Here is a 20,676-nt window from a genome sequence, read left to right as displayed (position 1 = left end):
CACACACACACACACACACACACACACACACAGGAAAACACACTCATGCTCACTGGAGCGAGGGAGACAGAGGGGAGGGGATAATGTCATCTCAGCATTCGAGTTTCTTTGGTTAACTAAGTAAATTAGAAACTGTCATGCAAATACCACACGTATCACAACCTGCATCCCGCCGTTATCATCTGCTTAAGGACTTGAAGACTGTTTCCTGAACAGGTAAGACACATTCTGACTGTTTAAAAAAGAAAAAGTTAATTTTAGACTCATTTTAGAGATGATTACGACATGTGAGCGCTAGGATACATGAGTTTAAAATGCAAATATTAGGCGTGACTTTAGCTATAAACATCATTTAGTTGGTTTTGAGGAAAATCATTTAACATTTTAATGTGCATCCATGGGAAATATCACTTTACCTAGCCAGTGTCAGCAGTATTTGTCAGTGTTTTTATTAGGAGTTGAACGGAAGCTGCAGAGGATATGCGGTACCAAGATAAACAGGAATTAATAGCCTCTATTTCATTCTGCTGACACAGATAAGAGAATATAAAAAAGCCTTAGTAGCTGACAAACAATACAGTTAATAAAAGTTGGTTAATATCCAGCACAGGCTGAGATATCCTGAAGCACAGCTGTCACATTTCCCTCCTTGTAACATGAACAAAGTCCCTAGAGATTCTCAACAAGCTGATTTGCTTGTCAGAGGCCAAATGTAAACACAAAAATAACTTGAAGACTTAGTCAACGCACAAAAAGGGGAAGTGGTGAATGGGTTTTTTTTCCGATGCACAGTTTTGTAAACTGAAACCTCTCGTTGATTCACAGCTTTCCAGCACCTCTAATGTGACTTTATTATTTTCTGATCAATTGTTGTGTCCAGCAGAAAGTCCATGGAGCTTCTACGCAGGTACCTCTGGGTGTGGGTGATCCTTGGGAGTCTTTCTGCGTCTGCGGCCATCAGCATCATCTTCATCTGCATCAACAGATGGTTATCAAGACAAGGTGCATTTACTCTTCAAACCTTTTCTTCCTTCACCTATTTTTTGTGTTATTGTAGTTGGAATACTACTCTTACAACATCTTCAACGTTTTCCTATTTACCAGATATATCCAGATGCTTTTAGATAGAATTTCTTCATAATCAGAATCAGAATTCTTTATTAATATGCAAAAGTACTATTTCAAGGTAGACTGTGAGTTTAAAATAGTAAACAGCTGCCTACAAGATGTATTTACACTACCACATCATTATAAAATGCAAAGACAAGCTGTCAATGAAAGAGTATTAAGTAATTACAAAATCAATCAATTCATCAGCTAACATTAACCGTTAGACTAATTAACCCATTAAACAAGTCATCAAATTATAAATGTTTAAACTAATTAAGCAATCAAGTAGTCAAGCAATCAATCAGTTACAATTGTGCTAATAGAAGCTCCCTGTGACTGTAAGCTTATTTTAGGGTTTTACAGTTGAAGTCGGACAAAGTGGAGCTAATTTGTACCTTTTCTTTGGATATTTTGATTAATGTATGCTGTTTATACATGTACATTAGTTAAAGTACCCTAAATAAAGCTAAAGTAATATGTACCGAAAAAGTAGAGTGTTTTCCTCTTAATTTGAAGTTTTATACGTACTTTTCAATGTATTTTGCTACCATAAAAACATCTATGTGCTGACAAATCAATGTTCATTTGGAGGGTTTAAAAGGTGCTTATATATTAAAAAAACAAGTTTGCAAAAGTGCTCGTTTGGTTTCACTTCTGATATTGTGAAATATTTCTTGTTTTTTTTTGTTATTGAAAACCGGATATTCTGTAATACTTGGAATATAAAACCCATGGCACTGCAGAGGTATTGCAAAGCGGATGGAAAACTATAATAATTGAATGCTATTATTAGTGGTGCCCTCTGGATTTCATTAGCCTCACTTTAATGGTCCCTGAAGGGAAACCAGCTGATTTAACACAGAGCAAATAAAGCAGGCGGAATATCACTGAGAATTACAAATAAATAAAAGCACATGTGGAGATTATAGAGGATTATTTATAATAAACACATGAATACTTTTGGATAAAGACATGATTTATTAAGTGCATTGTGGGTGGATGGTATTGTTATAGGTTTTGTCATATCCTACTTAAAGCTACAAATAGAGAAGGAACCTTTTTATGAGATCCTGCGGTGTTTCATTTAGTATGTTATTGTATTATATTTATCAAAAGCCTCTAGTATTTATAATTATCTGTATTTTACATGAAGTTTTAACTCACTTTAACGTACTCTTGCTTGAAGTGCATCACATCCAAAAACAACGTAAAAACCAACAAAAAAAGGAAGAAAATAAAAAAGGCTATTTCTGAAAGACAAAGAATTATCACAAAAAGTAATAAAAGCCATAACAATAAAAATAAGAGATAAAAATAATGTAGAAATCAATTATTAGAGGTTAAAAAATGAGGCTATAATAATAGCAGTTAAATGACAGGTCTTTAATTTCCTTTTAAAATAAGACAGAGCGTGTCATTCTGATATCCTTGGGCACTGAGTTCATTAAAAAGCATTAACATTTTATTAAAGGTTGATCATTTTTATGTGATTAAAATCTAACTGCATGTCCTTCTTGTTTTTCCACAGGGAGACACATAATCCAACAGCTTCACAGGAACAATTCTGACTTCCCCATCAAGTAATATATGACTTTACCTTTTACTTAATATCGTTCATATTTTGTATGAAATTCATGTACCTTTCAAAGTAACATTTAATCATTAGATGATACACATTTATTCTCTTTCTTGACGAGAGTTAGAAAAGAAAATTGATACCAAACTTAAATCTGTCTGTTGAATATAAGTGTTTATTTCCATCCAAAACTAAAATGTTGTTATTGATTTTTATTGTTAATTTCATTTACTTGAATTCAAATGTATTTTAGCTCGATTTCAATTATTTATTTGGTATTATATCTTTTGTATAATGTTTTACTTTTAAACTTTTAAAAATATGTATATAAAAAGTCAGCTGTGGAAAAACCCCATTATTCTTCCCCAAGCTGAGTGCAGCATGTATGCTAAGCTAAGCTAACCAGCCAGCTCAACTGTGGCTTCACATTTAATAGTAGAACATGTGAGTGGTGTCAACATTATTGTCTATCTCTCTGCAAGAAATATAAAAAGCTTATTTCCCAAAATGTGGAACTACTTATTTGACATCATGGTTCTCAGAAGAAAAATTCAGTTCCATTTTCTTTATTTTTTAGAAGCAACAAATACCCGGTTGAGACGCCGCCTTTACCACCTCGGACACAGTTTCTCAGAGAAGGCAAGACAAATCCGTTCTTCTTTTTTCACCACATTATCACCAAGACGTTACACATCACTTAATACCCTTTACATTAGCAATCACCCACACAGTCTTACTTTACACACACCAAACAAACGTGTGACCACTGTACACAGTAAAATAATCATAAAGGTGTGTGGAAATATGACATTTTCTTTGTTTCTAAAACCCCTGGAGGTGGACTCACATCCCCAAAACCCTCCACAGATATTGCATCATTTAGTCAGACTAAGAGACATGTCGTGATGTTTTCTTAAGCAACATGTTGGTGGATATACAAGCAGCTTTGAGGGACAAGACAAAGCTTTCTATTCAAAATACATGAGTACTTTCTTTTTTCTCAAAAAAGTATTTGCGGTTAATTTCTTGACGTAAATACTAAGTTCAAACATGATATAGTATCATTGTATTGTATCATGTATTTTATATTTTGGGGGGGTTACATATTTTGGAAACAAAGCCTATTTACATAACTCTAATCAGTAGTATGTATACCGTCCTTTGCAGATAAAATATTATTTTTAGTTCTGAGAAAAATGTCAACATTTAAAAATAATAATAGTTCGGATTTATTCTCAGAATTCTATTTTTTTTAATTCTAACTTTTTCTTGGAATTCAGATTTTTTCTTCTTCTGACTTTTCTGAGAATATTTGATTTTTTTCGAAATATCAAAAAAAAAAAACTTTGGGTGAAATCAAAATGTGGCCCTAATCCTCTTCTGTACTACTCCTTTCCAATTATAAAAATCCAACCAGTTGTTTTCTTGTAATCCTGCCCAACAACACATTCAACCAAACTAATAATATTTAACCTCTCTCTCTATATATACTGTTACTGAAACTGTCAACTATTGCAGCAATATACCACCAAACTACGACACAGACTGTAACTTTGAAATATAAAAATGAAAGTGAGCATCATTTGAAATGTGTTGTTTCAGCGGCCCAAAGCCATGAAAATCTGGCTGACGAACACGACTATGAGGAGGCCGAGCTTGTGAGCCAGGTAGCCATGCCCGAGCACAAGGTGACCATGCCCAAGTACCAGGAGCCCAAGGGGACCATGCCTAAGAACCAGGAGCCCAAGGGGACCATGCCTAAATACCAGGCGGCCATGCCCAAGTTCGTGGATCCCTCGAACGATTACGAGGAGGCGATGCCTGATTATGAGAATGCCACACCTGAGGCGTTTGACAATGGGAAGGTGGAGAAGGAGGTGAGGACTCTCCCTCCGCTTGACATGAAAATAGATTCAGCAGAAGACGATGCGTCCACTGAGGACTACGACGACATCGGCAGTGAGGACGATAATGAAGAGGATTACGATGATGTGGGTTAAAATGGCTAGTGAAAAGGAGAGAGAATATTCTAAAAAGGGCTTTTAACTTCCATGTCTATATGCTGCTGAGGAGAGAGATCAGAACAAAGGTACTTTGACTGTGGTATTTTAAAAAAGACTTTTCATGATAGAGTTATTTCAGGAAATAAGAATCTGGTGAGGCGGGAGGCCTTAGCTTAGCCTAGCAAAAAGACTGAAATTAGAGGGGAAATAGCTATCTTTGCACAAAATGTGATATTTCACGCAAGGTTTTCACGGGATGGAAAGATATGTAGTTATTTAATGTGTGGTTTTAAAGACTAAAGATGCAGAATATCTAAATAATGTTTGTGCTAAACATAAGCTATTGAGGTGGGGAGGGCGGTTAGCTTAGCTTAGTTTAGCATAAAGACTGAAAGTAGAGAGGAGACAAAAGGAACAACACATGTAGGTATTTATGTATAGGTGCAGAGAGTATTCAATTGTTATGAGGGTTATTTAAGAACATCGGTCTCTTATGTGTAAGCTTAACACAAGGCTTTTAAACAAGAAGACAATTAGCATAGCTTAGCCTAGGGTGACCAGATTTGAGGTGGCGAAAAAGAGGACACTTGCGATTGTTGGGGGTGGGGGGAAGCGCCAGTCCATTTTTAATGGTCCCAACAGTGAAAACCGGGCGTTTTCATGAATTTATTAAACCCCCCCGGACAGGACGTAAAAAGAGGACATGTCCGGGCAAAACAGGACGTTTGGTCATCCTAGCTTAGCTTAGCTTGGTTTACAGGTTGAAATTGGAGGGAAAGCAGCTAGCTGGGCTTGGCACAAAATGGAGTTTAGTTTGGTTCATATTTCTAACTTTTTTAACATTTCAAATTCTGTCCATGGGTTCACTGTCAGGGTGGACAGGAGGACTATGCCATCATTAGTGAGCTTTGTTTCCAGAGCCAGAACACTAGGTTAAAGCATGTCAATGCCTATAAACAACATGGTTAATATCCCGTTTGCTCTCCAAGTGGTTGTATCTAAATATCTGTTTGGCTTGTTCTTTAGTAGTAGAAGTCTCCCAGAGCATTTTAAAAATATTTCTCAGCAGTTTTTACTATCATTTAAGCCTTGAGCGTTCTTGCATCATAGTTGTTTGTACATTAAAGCTTTTGAATTAGGCAAAAGGGTTTTTTTTTATCTTGGGGCTTTTTAAAATGTGTAATGAAAGAATTGAGAAATGTTGAAAATATCCCCTGGACTTAAAGAGAGCTTAGAGGAGGGATAACATTGCAAAACCTTCTCTCCACGTCTGAATAGTCTATGACACATTTCCTAAACCCACAACAAAGAAAAGGCGCCTTTTCCACTGAAATCAGAGTTTACCCATCTGACCGCTAACAAATGCTGCTGCCGTCAGCAGAAGTGAAGCTGTGGGAAGAGAAACCAAAAAAGAGTTAATTTCCTGAATGCTCAGGAGTCAAATGTGATGTCAAGCCAAAGTGTTGGGACTTGAAATCATAATGGGAAAAGTATGTGGAAGCACCAAGACTAAAATGCTAAGATATTCTATTTGAAATCCTGCATGCAAACGTGGTATTTTATAAGCTATCCTTATCTTGATCTATAAAAATAAACACAGCAGTCCAATAATTGTAGTGGAGTTTAAAAGTATTCAATTTAACATGGAAGTATTCTTGTGAAACTAGCAGTATACTAGTCAATGTAAAAGAAGAGTACATTTACACAAGTAGGCTATTGTATTGAAATGTAATTCTACTTCACTACTTTTAGGAGGTAAATATTTCTATTTTTATGTTAGATTGATAGGTTCATTCACCTTACGTTAGGATATTGAAAACTGTATGGCACATAAACATCAGTGTTCATTACATTAATTCAAAACTAAGGGCATTTTGGATAGAAAACAAACAAACAAATTGGTCAGTCAAGGTGTTTAGAAATATGTGAAATTGTCGGGCTTTTTTAAACTTTTCCACAAGTTACTTAATGTTTTTAGTATAATGTCATGTCAATAGGAAAAGCAATAAATACATTCTGCAGTCATAAATTCTAGAGCATTGAGGCGGGAAAAAAAACCCGTTTTATTTTGAAGGCGCAAACCGGAAATGTATCTGTTGACGCTCAGTTCGTGCAGCTTGACGCTTCTTCTGCTGCTGCATGCAGGCAGATCGCATTCCGATGTGAGCGAAATGTAACCACCACTGTGCGGACTTTATGTTTCCTAAAACCGTCTTACTTAAAGGAATAAAAAGGAGGAAAATGTCCACTTTGAAGGAGGGGAACACGTGTCCTGACGGATACAGGGCTTTAAGCACCAGTGAGCTGCAGGAGCTTTTACAAAACGACGAGAAAATGGACCAAATCCTTCGACTCAATGAAAAGGTAAGGAGGATCTGTTCCCCAGAAAGAGACAAAGTACCATGAGGAATGTGCGCTGTTTTAATGCTTCATTAAACATCTGCTTTTGTACTTACCGATGCTGTTACATGCATTTTCTGTACCCTTTTATTTATTTTTTTTGTGGCTGGAAATTAGGGTTTAGGTCATTTTCTTTAAATCCGCTTTATGGCTCATCGATTGTCTGCGTGGCGAGTGGTCGGATTTCCAATTCCTTTTTTATGAATGAACCCCGGTCCCCCTAATATCTGCGGTGAATTATTAGTTACTGAATCACAGATTAACCACAAAGTGATTTGCTTTATATGATTATATTATGTCACAACACTATTATCGTGCAGCAAGCATCACATGGAGGTGTTGAAGACCCCCATCTTTTTACGCAGAACTCCTCTTAACAATCTGCCAATTAAGTGTTTCTCGTCCATTAGAAGGCTTTTAAATAAGGGGGGAAATTGCATATCAGCTTAAAAGAGTTATTTGTAGTTACTTTTGAATTCGGCTTTATTTGAGTAAATAAAGAAATAGCTGTTTTTCTAGAATTTCAACTTTTACGGTCAGTCCTCTTCCCAAGATACATTGGCGAGCAGAACTGAATTCTGAATAAAAGTGTACTTTTACTTAATACAATTGACTCTTTATGTATTGGAACAAGGACTTGTGTGGTCTGTACTAGTGATTCTTTTTACATCACATGGTTATTATCGTGCAGGAAGCATCATATGGAGGTGTTAAAGACCTCCATCTGCACCCCTGTTTGGGTTGTCTTTACGCAGAACTCCTCTTATAAATCTGGCGTTAAAGTGTTGGAAGTCCATTTGAAGACTTGCACATTAGGGAAAAGATGGCTTAGGGTATTAAAATCGATATTAGTACTTACTTTTGAATTCGGCGGTACTTTAGTATACAAAGAAATACATGTTTTAATAGAAATGAAACTTTTACAACCTCAGTCCTTTCCCTCGAAAGATACATTGGCGACGGAGGTCATTCTGAATAAAAGTAGACTTTTACTGCATAAAACTGACTTTTGATGTGTTGAATTATTGCCGAAAATACCAATAGACGTTTCCTTCACTTGTGTAGCTTTGATTCTAAACATGGCAAATTCAAAAACCCAGATTTTCAAATGGGATTCCACGTGCCTTGCTCTCCGTTTCAAGAGGCACGTTTCTCTGCCACAGGATGACCTTCCTGAGGTGAAGTCATACTAAATACCAGTCAGTAACACATAGACACACACACACACACACACACACACACACACACACACACACACACACACACACACACACACTTTGTGCCAAACTCCTCTGCAAAATCTGGAAATTACGTGTTTTTCATCCATAAGAGGACGTGCTCATAATGTAAATGATGACTTAAGAACATAGAACAGTTATTAGTAAATACCTCTCTGACACACACACACACACACACACACACACACACACACACACACACACACACACACACACACACACACACACACACAAAGATACAAGGTGTACCAATGGTTACCAAACTTTCCTATGGGCCCCATTTTGATTAGGTTTGCCTTGGAGGGGGTGCTCAAACAGAAAAGAGTCTCAGCAAGGATTCAGCATGCTTTAGAAATGCATGTCTTTCACAGCTATGGGTGGATTATTGACAACAGTGCGTGCATTCACACATAACTTGGGTGGCATTGTCATTGTCATACATGTTCTCGGTGGGATTGTGCACCCCAGGAAGTCAAATAATAAAGAAATTCGACAATTGATTTTGCTTGACTTCCCACTTTGAGAACCACATTTGCATTGCTCTCTTTGACTGCTTGCAACTGCTCTTTCTCATTTCAGCTGTACAATGGGATGTAGTAGTGTGAGGGTATGGTGTTGCTGTCATTGCAACATCTACAGCTTACCAGCAGCTGAATTTTCCACAGATGTCTCACAGATAGACCAGGTGGTAAAACACTGAATAACGCAATTTCACATCAAGAAACATTCCTTCCATTTCTCTGATTCCGGGTTTATTTGCTTAGCTTGTTTCTCGGATAACATAAGATCCAGATGTCCGATGACTTAAATCCCTCATTGGGTTAAACTCATGTCACGGTCTAAAAGTGTATCATCAAAAGGACTCAAGAATTGGATAAAGAAGTAGTTTTATTGCTTAGGAAACAAAGAAAGGCATTGCTCATTGGCCTTGTTCTTGGCGACCAGGCTGTGACATTTGAAACCTGATGGAGCCGCAGTGTTTGGATCTCACCAAGAGGTCATACAATACCCCCGCTGAAAAAAACCCTCCTGGGATCAGAGCGTTGCGGGCTTGGGGGCGTTTTAGCAACTATTTATCCAGACCTCCATTTGTCCTTCATGAACTAATACTACAGAGCCCGTGTTTGTTCAGAGGACATGCAGCCCGTCTCCGAGCCTCCTGTACTGTACATCGCATCTATTAAAACGTGTACTATATGTCATCACGGCTGGCTGGTTTCACATGTCTCCTCTCCATACGAGCTCTTGGAAGCCGTATACGCTTCATTAATCTCATGTTAATAATGATGAATGTTATGTAAACCAAATGAGTTTACCCATTCGTGATGATTCACAGTACTGCTGATGGCACTGGTTGGTGCGGCGCTCTTTATATTCTCATTAATAACTTGCACGCTGAACAAGCTGCACGTCAGGTAATGAGATTTCTAGTGCAACGATTCGAAATGTCAAGAAACACCAGTAAAAGGAGGTCATTCTGAGAGTCACAGCAGCAAACTGAGGTATTAAAAAGTCATCCAAAATGGACAAGAAGCAACAACAGCTTGTGTAAAAAGCCTGGTCAGGTTCAAAATACTCTTACCAACATTATGATCCGAGAGTTCCAGGTTCAATTAGCATTTGGAGACTATTATCTGGGCAAATTCTTTGTATGACTGCTTGTTGTTAGACGACATTTAAAGAACAATAATACCTCTCTTGTATTTATCCATTAAATGTAACCAGCAACCAATTAGCTAGCTTAAACACTGCATACAGGAGAAAACAGCAAGTCTGACAGAGGCAGACCAGCTAAAAATCCCTCATTATAACCTCTAAAAATAACTTTTATAATAAGCTAAACTCAATGTGCAATATTTCCTCTCCTGGTTTAGATTGATTTTTTTCTCCTCCAGCTCTTGAGAAAAATCGGACTGTTAGCTTCTAAATACTCATTCGTCTCTATAATGGTAATAACTTGGAGTAAATGTTGTTTGATGCTGAGCATGTAGTGCAAAGATGGTTCTTGAGACCCATTTCCCATTGCACACATCTGTTTGATCTAGAGTCTTTATGAAAATATTGATCACAGATGCTTCAAACTCCCAAATGGAGCAAAGAGCGATATCAAGCTGGCCCTTCTTTTCTCTCAGGCCGGGTGTTAAATGTATAATTCTCTTTCATGGAAAATTGTTTTGCTACCCGTCAATTTCTCCTCAGACTGAATGTTAAAATGATGGCGTTCTGATTCTGCAGGAACCTCATTAAGCTCGGGCCTCATTTAAGATGAAAGTACAACACATATTTTACTGGATTTCATGCGGTCAGGACTTGTTGAACCACAGAAAACAACAGAGCGGCTCCTCCGATTCGTCGCTCCTGGCGTCCCCCCACCCCGATGCAGAACTTAGACACTTTAGAGCTCAGAGAGTGTCATTCGTCAGGGATAGTAAACACTGTCTGCTCGGCTTTACTGCCCGTGCATCAAAACACAAAGAAAGCCTTCCCTGCAGACTGCAGCCGTTGTTGCATGATGAGCGGGGCGGTGGGTGAGCCAAAGCAGGAAGCGGGGAGTCTGTTCTGAATCCTGTTCAAAGAAAATGTGACTTATGATTGCGCTTTGAAACAAGTTGTCTTTATCCTCGCAGGGACAGCAGATCTGTAGTTTCTGTTGGACTAAAGGCAGTGGTGTAAAGTCACTAAGTACATTTACTTAGTTTTGAGAGACTTGAAGTATATTTTGATGCCAATACTTTGACTTGTAGCAGAGTATTCCTACTCTTTGGTACTTCTACTTTTACTTAAGTTCAAGAACCTGAGTACTTCCTCCACCTCTGACTACAGGGCACATTCTACAAATTCCTCTGAACTTGGGACTCGTGCATCTTTTGACGACCCGTTAAATGTGAGACAGATGCGTCGTACAACACTGGGCTCAATGGAGATGCCCTCGGGCTCTAAATGAGTGACTGCTGAAAGAAAGCAATTGAGCAAAGGAAAGTATCCGGCTGGGAATGCTGTGACTTGGTGGGACAGTCCAAGAGGATTCAGAGTTTGGCAGCTCGCATAGTGTCTTTGTGTCAGCGTCTGGAACACCAACTGTTTCTTTGCAGCGATGCCGTCACAGTATTGTTCTGTGAGACTCGATGGGAGTGGCATTAGGTTAATAATTTATAGCTTTCTTATGGTCTAGTGACAGCGATTGCAGCGTCATATATATCTATGTACGCAAACCCAGACCACCAGTTCTCTATCAGCATGGTGAAGCCATACAAAATCGAATTGGGACCTTTTCAAAATAAAGTACTTTTAGGGTTTCCACTTGTTAAGTTTTACTGAATGTAATTAGGTGTCAGTGGGGATCCATGCCGCAGCTTGTATTTCAGTGGATCCTTTCCATAAAAGTACCAGTACATGCTTTATAGATGGGGACCATGTAGGATTTTATCGTCATTCTGGATGAAAAAACGCTCACAATAAGTTCTTCATATTGATTGTCCATTATCTGTATCATCATTATCCTCACAAGCTTTTCAAACTTATTTATTCATCCTTTTTTTTTTGCATAAGGAGTATATGATAACCTTATTTGAGATTACTCAGGACGCATCGTCACATGCCTAAAAAACAATCTAAAAATGACACTTGCTGCATTTTAAAGCCTGCTTAATTTATTTAAAGTACCTTATCATGAGTAAACACACTCGAGACCCCAGTCACTGATATATTTGTTTACCCAAGTGTTGAAATCCCCTTTACAATCCATAAAATAGCACACTTTTCAAGCTCAAAGACACAAATGCTCTCAGGGTTTTGTTCCAACATGCTTTGACTTCGACCAGAAATTGATATTTCAAAGACACATATAATGCAGTTTACAAAACGTGCCCTACTTTAACGTCGTGAACTGACAGGCAGCAGTTGATATCAGGGAAGAGGTGTCGGTGTCTTGTGATTGATGTTGTTTGTATCCCTTACAGATCATTACTATCACAACAGAAAGGGACAGGTGTGTTTAGGGAGATGCTGCCAAAAAGACTTGTGTTCACTTGTCCCAGTTTCTGTTTCCTACTTTTGTCTGTCTGCGCTCTTCAGAAATCAAAGTCTAGTTTGACTACTATGCTGCCGGCGGCTTAATAAGCAGAGGAAGGACACCAGTGTAATCCAACAACATTTGAGAAAAGAGACATCCAACTTCCTGAATCTGTGTCACGTAGGTTTCACCAAGGCTGAGACCATTCAGGTGACTAACAGTTTATGACCTATCCTACGGCAAAGTGGTCACTGAAGTAAATATAGTCCCAGTTTCTGTTTCCTGCTTCAGCTCTTTTGTCTGCCTGGGCTTTTCAAAGTCAAAGTCTAGTTGGACTATTGATGGTGACAGTGGTTTAAGAAGCAGCCCTGTGACTGTAAGGACATTAGTGTAATCCAATAGTGTTTTGGAAAAGAGACACCGCACCGAGAGTCAATTTCCTGAATCTGTGTCAAGTTGGTTTCGACACGGCCTTAAGGAGAATAGCAGCATGTCTATTAACTCCAATGGGAGAGGGTTAGGGTTTGGAAACACAGATTATGACCAGTTTTACCTCACAATGTTCATCACAGGTAATATCAAACAGCATTTCCCAGAATATTCTGCCACTAAAATAGCATTTTTCAAAAGAAAAAATCTGAATGAAATTACTTTTGTTCGAGATCAGCAAAGTGTCGCAAGATCTGGCAACACAGAGCTCCACATTTCTTCAAACTATTGTCAATATTTTAAGTTGACATCAACTCGCATTTGCTAAAAAAAATTGGTAGCTAACTAAATGAATCCTTAGGAGACATTAAAGAGGCCATATTCTGCTAATTTCCTCCTCTACTGTGATGTCTCCATGCTGTAATGTTCAGAAAGCTCTTTATGTTTCTCATACTGCCTGCACTGCAGCACCTCTTTTCACCCTCTGTCTGAAACCAGAGCCCAGTCTGCTCTGATTGGTTAGCTGGCCGGCTCTGTTGTGATTGGGCAACCGCTTAGGGATGTCCCGCCCCTTAGACTCACGTACCATGTGTACAAAGGATTCCACTGTGATGTCACTATGTTCCTGACGTGAACAAAGGAGTCCATTTGGGGAGATTTTGGCCTTTGAAGACCATTTACATGCACCAAAACCTATATGACGCACCACAGCAGTACAAGTTAACGTAGTGTGCCTTGAACAGTGATTCAAACACTTGCTGTATCAGAAGCTCCCGATGGGTTAAACACACAGAAAACAGTCCAGTGATTTCCCTCCCGACTCGGGGGGATTCAGGGTGTGTGAACTCTTGCAGCTGCAGTGGGTCTGTCTCTGTGCTGTAAAGGAAACAAGAACCGTTGGGATTATCTTTCAGCTATTTACTGCGGCAGAACTTTCCTGTAATTGTAGAGAAACAACACATTCGGGGTCTCTCTCCTGCAGGATGTCCCTCTGTGCCTCCACAAACAGGAGGAGGTTGTATATAAGAAGTCAGGAAAAGGTGTCCGTCACAACTTCCCATACAACAGTATGACTTTATTATGGTGATAGCAAACTGTTAGATGAAGATGTAATAGAAACAACAATGAAGATGGCACTAAAAATAGCAAAAGAGAAGACAGGAAATGTGGTTTGCGTGCCGTGTCTAAATAAAAACAATGCAATACCTCCAATAACACACAGTACATTACAGTCTGCAGAAAAGCCAATGAATTCTGCATTAAAACACATTTTATGGAGCAAAAATGATATAAGAAACAGGGTAATAAAAGTCTCTACCTGATGAAAAAAGTGAGAATTTTTAAAAAGTCGAAATTTGAAAAACAAATCTGAATTTTTTGGAAAAACCTTAGATTTTTTTTTTTAAGTTTGATTTTTTTTGGGGGGAAAAGTGAGAATTTTGAAGAAACAGTAGAGAATTGAAAAGTAAAAATTAGAAAAATAAACAATAATTTAAAATTCTGCATTAAAACAGTTTTTATTGACAGGAAATTATAGAAGAAAGAGGGTAAGAAAAAGTGCCCTTCAAAATAAAAGTCTAATTTTAATTAAAGGTGACAACATGCACAGAACAGCTGTGCCAAATGCATGAAAGACTAGTCCACTGACTTTGTGCTCCTGTTCAGTTTCAGGATCTGCAGGTGGACCGGGAGATGCTGCTGACGACCAATCGGAGCGTGGCGGAGGAGAGTCTTGCCCGTCAACCGCGCCTTAATAACGGCAAACTCCAACTGGCGGAGAAATACCGGGAACTGTCCAACCTGGCAACCACATGCTGGGAAAAACAGAGTCTGCTCGGTGAGTTTGACAAAGAGAAGGCGGGGGTTGGGGGGGGGGGTTGATGGTTCTGGTTTCATATGAGGAGTGTGGTTGCAATGACAAGGTCACTGGTTCAGATTCCAGGACTGGACGGGTAAATATGGCCCTGCTGATGGGAAGTGAAGCGAAGCACTGGAAAGCTGCCATTTTTCAGACGATATGACCTTTTTCTGACTATTGTTTCACTCCTTATTTTCTTGAAAGACCACAGAGCTCTCGGGTGGTGGTTTTATGGAGACTTGGTTTTATGGAGACTTCAGTAAAAACAAACCAAAGGAAGAAAACTGGAGAAAAGTTTGCATCCTTAACACTTAAAGCTAATTACCCAGAATATCCCACAGTGGCTCCTTGTTGTCTTACCCTTTTGTAATTGCAGCAACATAGAGACTTTACTCCACACCGAGAGAGGAATTCAATCAGTTTTGACCCGCTTTATCTTTACACGCTGGAGCATTCCTTAAGATATGACCTTTATCAGACTATTGTTGTAGTCCTATCTAAAACAGCACAGAGCTCTCTATGGTTTTATGTAAACTTCAGCAAATACAAACCAAAAGAATAAAACCAAAGAAAAGTTTGCATCCTATCCTCTTAAAGCTTATTAACCACAGTCTCCCACAGCTGAAATGTACAGTTTACTGCACGCTCTGCAACACAGAGGGAGAAATTCCATCAGATTTGATGCGCTGTGACACTCCTCGCTGATGCAGAGAATAAGGGACGTTTCACATCAGAGAACAGAGAGGCTTCAGAGTGTCAGCGAGACGACGAGCCTTCAACCGTTCAGCGAAAAAAGCCTCAGCATGACTGGAGTTTCTGGTCATGGGAACGAAATGGAGCATATCAAATGCCAGCAGGAAGCTTGCAGCAGTTGTCAAGGAATTTGCGGGGTGAAAGGGGCCTTGTCTTTGTTTGGGGCGAGTCATGCTTTTTGACGGAGAGGCTATAGAGCAGAGGATGTCTCCTCAAGCCTCGGTTCATAAATGTAAGCCTCATGGTGTGAGCTTTTAGAAAAACTCCTCCCAGGGTGCAAAGCCGAGCCAAGAGCAGGTGATAACATCAAATCCTGCTGCATTAATTTCCAATGTCAACCGTTACTCATTTACAGGGTTGGGAGGGTTCATTGAAAAATGTAGTCTGTTAAATTACCAATTAAAAAATGTATTCTAAACCAAGATATTTAGTATAAACAAATGATTGTATTTATAGGACAACTTGCAGAGAACAAATTGGTATCTTTTGAAAAATATAAACATTTTGAAACTCATCATTTTGGGAAAGAATGAGAATTTAGAAAAAAGTCGAAATTTGAGACAAAAAGTCGGAATCTTTGAAAGAAAGATGATTAGGGCCACAGATTCAGGCAGTAGGCGTATAGACTCACACTTAAAGCTTTAGCCCACAGAGGAGAGAGAACATCTGATCCTTCACAACAAACACTATATGATCTTTGTAGGGTTTTAATATCACAGTGATCCTGCTTGTAATCCCTATTTTAGGAAAATAACGGTAATCACATTTGAGTTATGTAACTCTGAGGGAATACAGTTGCCGTTTTTAGTACCCTGATGATCCCGTTACATGTTACTCCCCATGCCTGCGTATTTATGACTGCTGAGTGTTTAGCTGTTATGCAGGGGGCCCAGGTTGTGGTTTAATGAAGAGATGTTGTGCTGCACAGCCTCAGCTGCCGGCCAGTGATGGAAGTGAGGAGGAATGTTAAACTTCCTGTTGTGTGTGTGTGTGTGTGTGTGTGTGTGTGTGTGTGTGAGCTTTACACAGATGCTTAACCCTCCTCCCCAGCAACGCAGGATGGGTGGGGGTCTGTGCTTCCTCTGCAAAACATCTGATTCTTATTTGCTGCAACAAGGGAGAAGAAAAGAAAAAGGATGAATGAGTTATCACAGAGACTTGTGTTTGGAGTGGATCAAGGAGGACAGCTGCATTGTTTAATACATCCGGAGAGATCTGGCAGAGTGCGCTGTGTTCCCCAGGTGGAGTTTAGACCTTGAGTGCTTCTAAACCTCTGCTCCAGACAGTTTCTCACAAATACTTTCGGCATCTATTTCCCTCTGCTAGCCGAGATGCTAATCGCCAGAGCTGACTTTGTTTTTAAACTTGGAGATAAATGATAAACACACACAAAGGTGACCCTGTTTAAAGCAACCCTCTGTTTCAGACCGTGCTCCTAAAATCTAAACATCTGAATAAAGAATAATGGGCCTGCTGTCAGGGTTTGTTTTCAGTGACATTTTTCAAGTTGGAGGCCAATGGCGGGTCGTACAGAGTGCGGGAATCTGACACTAGAGTCCTGGGTGTGGTTAGGTTTACACAAACCTGCTCCGTGCATCAGTGCAGGCTTATTTTAAAAACCTCTGGCACTGGATCTTATTTCTGCACAGATTCATGCACTTGCTCCATGTCCAACCTTTTCTTTTTATTAGTCAAAATTGATGTTGACATCTTTGAGTTTCAGTTTCCCCCTCCAGTCAGTAAACATGGATGCACAGGAATGTATTAGGGAGGTGGAGAGGCAAATCATCTTATTATAAACAACAAAAAACACAAATATTCAAGCTGATAAAATGATTAAAACCTCAGATATTTCCATCTGTTTTGAATAAATAACTTCAATACATCTAACCCTCCTTTGTCTTTGACATTGTACATCTGCACAATTCCACTGAATGCCAGGGAAAAAAGAACTTGGTGTTTTATGGAAAGATTGTGCTTTAATCTTTTTAAATGTGACGTTTAATAGGGTACACGTGTCTTACCTTGTGCTTCAAATCACCAGAAGACCAACGTGTGTTTCTCTGTCCGTCGTACTAAAAGGCTTGGAAACCAAACCATAAATAAAACGTAACATAATTGACATGCTTTTGTATCCCAAGAGTCAGTGAATAGTGAAATATTTTAACATCTTCTGACCTCTTAAAAGAAGAAATTGTCACTTTGAGACACGTACAGATAAAAAGCAATGCTGGCAAGCAATGTTTTAATGTCTTGTGGTCTCTATTTGTTATTTTTGTGATGGATAATAGGTCAAATGTTGACACAATCAGAGCACAGGGGGATATTTCCGGCACAGCCACACAGGGCTATTTAAAACATCACACACACTTGTCAGTTCTGGTGACACAAACTACGAATCAAAGAGCTTCTTTCTAGCTTTTCTCCAAGTGATTCAGATGTATCTTCATTGATAAACAGCTTACTGTACCGTTACTTCAGGTGACAGCGGCTTCAGGCGACCGTGACGCACTGTAGCCACAATATTTACGGTAGCTGCTGTTTGTTTTTAGTCTCGCATACAGTATGTTCTTTTCCTGCTCGTTAAACATGAAAAGGAGGCATGCGTTTGTAACAACTTAACACCATGTGTCAGCTTTGTAAGCACAGCCTTGATTTCAACTTCTGGCATCAATTAAGTCAGTACTATTGTAGGTGAATTGTGGCGGATAATTTGACGCCAAATGTTTTCAGCTGTTTCACTTAGGGCTGCAAGGAGAAAAATGCTAATTTGATTTCGGGATATTAGAGAGAAGGATCCTACATTATTCACTGTAATGATTATAGTGTGATATTTAAAGACGATCTGTGCATTATTTTTATTAAAGGGGCCCTGCTATCCTTTTATTCCTTTCCTGTAGTGTGTTCTATAGGTTTTAGTGCATGTAAATGGTCTGCAAAGACTAAAATCCCCGTGTTCCCTCCATTGGGAAGTGTGAAATGCCTCCTTTGTTTACTTCGTTAACACAGTGACATCACTATGGAACACTCACACTTCTAGTGCCTAGCGCTTTGACACATTGTAGGCTAGGGGGCGGGACATCTCTAAGCAGTTGACCAATCAGAACAGAGCCAGCCAGCTAACCAATCAGAGCAGACTGGGCTGAAACAAAACTTTCAGATGACTATATTTTCACACGTTTCCTTTTAACAGATATTCCAATCACTACAATCGGGATATTTTATGTGAGTTATGTCTCTTACAATTCTCCTGAAATCCATTTGCCAGACCATGTTTGGCAATAAAATAGCATGAAAGGACTAAACAAACCTGAAATATAATATCCAATAGGACAATTAACCAGCCGACCACAGAGTAAATCCTGCACACACCCACTAGTTCAGAACAAATAGAGGACATCCTCTGAGCTCCCTTCTACACCACTGCTCGTGTTTTATCTCATTCTCACATTTCTGATGTTGGGTGCGGTCATCAAAATAGGATTATGAGCTTGTTTGTTGCCACCATACCAGGACTAAGTGAATGTGAAGGCTTTTATATTCACTTCCTGTGGGAGCCCAGCTAACTGCTTCACAGCTGAAGTACACATGTTGTCTAGCAAGCCAAGCTTTTTGTTTGGGACTTTCCATATTCAGAATTGAATAAACCATTACACTAACTTGTGGGTTTTTAAGGATGTAAGAGATCTAAATGTTTCTGCGTGTCTCTCCACTTTGAGTAGCAGATTGCTTTTAGATATTTATGAGGTGTTTCTGTCAGGTCAGATTCACTTTTACAGTCAGTAGGAGTGAGTTTCTGTCTACTACATCAAAGCCTCGGGGGTTTGAGACCCAGTTGAGACAATTTTAGGCTTGAGGTGTCTGTTTGAACAAGATCCTGTGTTTGCAGCGGGAAGTGTTGCTATAATGGCTGTATGATTTGAGGAATATATCACTTATGTGTGTTACTGTATTAAATTAGATTCCTAAAACCCAGAAATAAGTCCGCTGTTTATCACGTCCTGTTCACTTGAGGTCAAAGGTTTTTTTTAAATGTGTTTTTGGTTCTTAATATAAGCTAAAGAGATCTAAAATATGACACCCCACTGGGGAATTTAAAAACAAGTGTCTAAATGAGACGACCCGCCTTTAGCTTAGCGGTGGTGACGTGAAGTCATGTGACCGTGCTGTAGTTCCTTTATAGCCCAACATTAGCCTCCTTTAGCTTAGCGGTGGTGACGTGAAGTCATGTGACCGTGCTGTAGTTCCTTTATAGCCCAACATTAGCCGCCTTTAGCTTAGCGGTGGTGACGTGAAGTCATGTGACCGTGCTGTAGTTCCTTTATAGCCCAACATTAGCCTCCTTTAGCTTAGCGGTGGAGACGTGAAGTCATGTGACCGTGCTGTAGTTCCTTTATAGCCCAACATTAGCCGCCTTTAGCTTAGCAGGTGGTGACGTTGAAGTCATGTGACCGTGCTGTAGTTCCTTTACTAGCCCAACATTAGCCGCCTTTAGCTTAGCAGTGGTGACTTGAAGTCATGTGACCGTGCTGTAGTTCCTTTAAGCCCAACATTAGCCGCCTTTAGCTTAGCGGTGGTGACGTGAAGTCATGTGACCGTGCTGTAGTTCCTTTATAGCCCAACATTAGCCGCCTTTAGCTTAGCGTGGTGACGTGAAGTCATGTGACCGTGCTGTAGTTCCTTTATAGCCCAACATTAGCCGCCTTTAGCTTAGCGGTGGTGACGTGAAGTCATGTGACCGTGCTGTAGTTCCTTTATAGCCCAACATTAGCCTCTTTAGCTTAGCGGTGGAGACTTGAAGTCATGTGACCGTGCTGTAGTTCCTTTATAGCCCAACATTAGCCTCCTTTAGCTTAGCGGTGGTGACGTGAAGTCATGTGACCGTGCTGTAGTTCCTTTATAGCCTAATGTTAGCTTTTTACTTCTCTCATTACATCTATGCTTCATCTATTATGAAAGATTATCCTGTGAAACAAAAGGTGGACATATCATAGAAGTTGGTTCGCCACAGAGCTAATGTTTCTGCAACATTTCCAAATCCCACGGGCTTTTTGTCGTGGGAGCCATGTTTTGTTAGAACTGACAAAATTATATCATCACTGCACCAATGATTTTACGACCAGTGTAAGTATATGTTCTTAAGTATGCTTTCCTTCTATTACCTTCTTTGAGTTGGGTTACATGAATGCAGTTTCTTGTTGTTGAGATAATTAAACCCATCCTCTCAAAATGTCCAAATTGACCAATTTAGCTCATAGTATTACATAATAACACACTTCTTCTCACACTAATCACTC

At 39.4% G+C, this 20,676-nt stretch overlaps 2 protein-coding genes across 4 annotated transcripts in view; both read left to right on the top strand.

Moving 5' to 3' along the window:
• The first annotated feature begins 36 nt into the window (after nucleotides 1-36).
• On the top strand, nucleotides 37-5,834 carry LOC134872279 (uncharacterized). 3 transcript variants are annotated; one of them, XM_063895506.1, is made up of 5 exons: nucleotides 37-216; nucleotides 881-1,002; nucleotides 2,639-2,690; nucleotides 3,264-3,325; nucleotides 4,289-5,834. In XM_063895506.1, exons 2-5 carry the CDS (start codon nucleotides 891-893, stop codon nucleotides 4,684-4,686), a joined length of 624 nt encoding a protein of 207 aa, XP_063751576.1. In that variant the 5' UTR covers nucleotides 37-216; nucleotides 881-890; the 3' UTR covers nucleotides 4,687-5,834. The 3 variants fall into 3 exon arrangements, with proteins under 3 accessions (XP_063751576.1, XP_063751574.1, XP_063751575.1); XM_063895504.1 differs by having other exon boundaries at nucleotides 62-216; nucleotides 884-1,002; XM_063895505.1 differs by lacking the exon at nucleotides 37-216 and having other exon boundaries at nucleotides 748-1,002.
• Nucleotides 5,835-5,997: 163 nt separating this feature from the next.
• Nucleotides 5,998-20,676, top strand: part of vps37d (VPS37D subunit of ESCRT-I) — a 33,769-nt gene continuing 19,090 nt past the window's right edge. The window contains exons 1-2 of the mRNA XM_063895503.1: nucleotides 5,998-7,053; nucleotides 14,434-14,605. Of these exons, the coding sequence (XP_063751573.1) occupies nucleotides 6,886-7,053; nucleotides 14,434-14,605 (340 nt within the window). The 5' untranslated portion in view covers nucleotides 5,998-6,885. The remainder of the gene's footprint in view (nucleotides 7,054-14,433; nucleotides 14,606-20,676) is intronic.

The sequence above is a fragment of the Eleginops maclovinus genome, chromosome 11 (genome assembly GCF_036324505.1).
Source record: "Eleginops maclovinus isolate JMC-PN-2008 ecotype Puerto Natales chromosome 11, JC_Emac_rtc_rv5, whole genome shotgun sequence".
NCBI classification, from domain to species: domain Eukaryota; kingdom Metazoa; phylum Chordata; class Actinopteri; order Perciformes; family Eleginopidae; genus Eleginops; species Eleginops maclovinus.
The sequence above is the reverse complement of the archived record's forward strand: the minus strand, read 5'-3'. Positions and strand labels throughout refer to the sequence as shown.

What these genes read in the sequence shown, in the direction of transcription:
- LOC134872279 (XM_063895506.1), top strand. Translation starts at nt 891, where the DNA reads ATGGAGCTTCTACGCAGGTACCTCTGGGTGTGGGTGATCCTTGGGAGT. An exon ending in CAGATGGTTATCAAGACAAG is followed by an intron (nt 1,003 to 2,638) that starts GTGCATTTACTC and finishes GTTTTTCCACAG; the next exon opens with GGAGACACATAATCCAACAG. An exon ending in AATTCTGACTTCCCCATCAA is followed by an intron (nt 2,691 to 3,263) that starts GTAATATATGAC and finishes TTTATTTTTTAG; the next exon opens with AAGCAACAAATACCCGGTTG.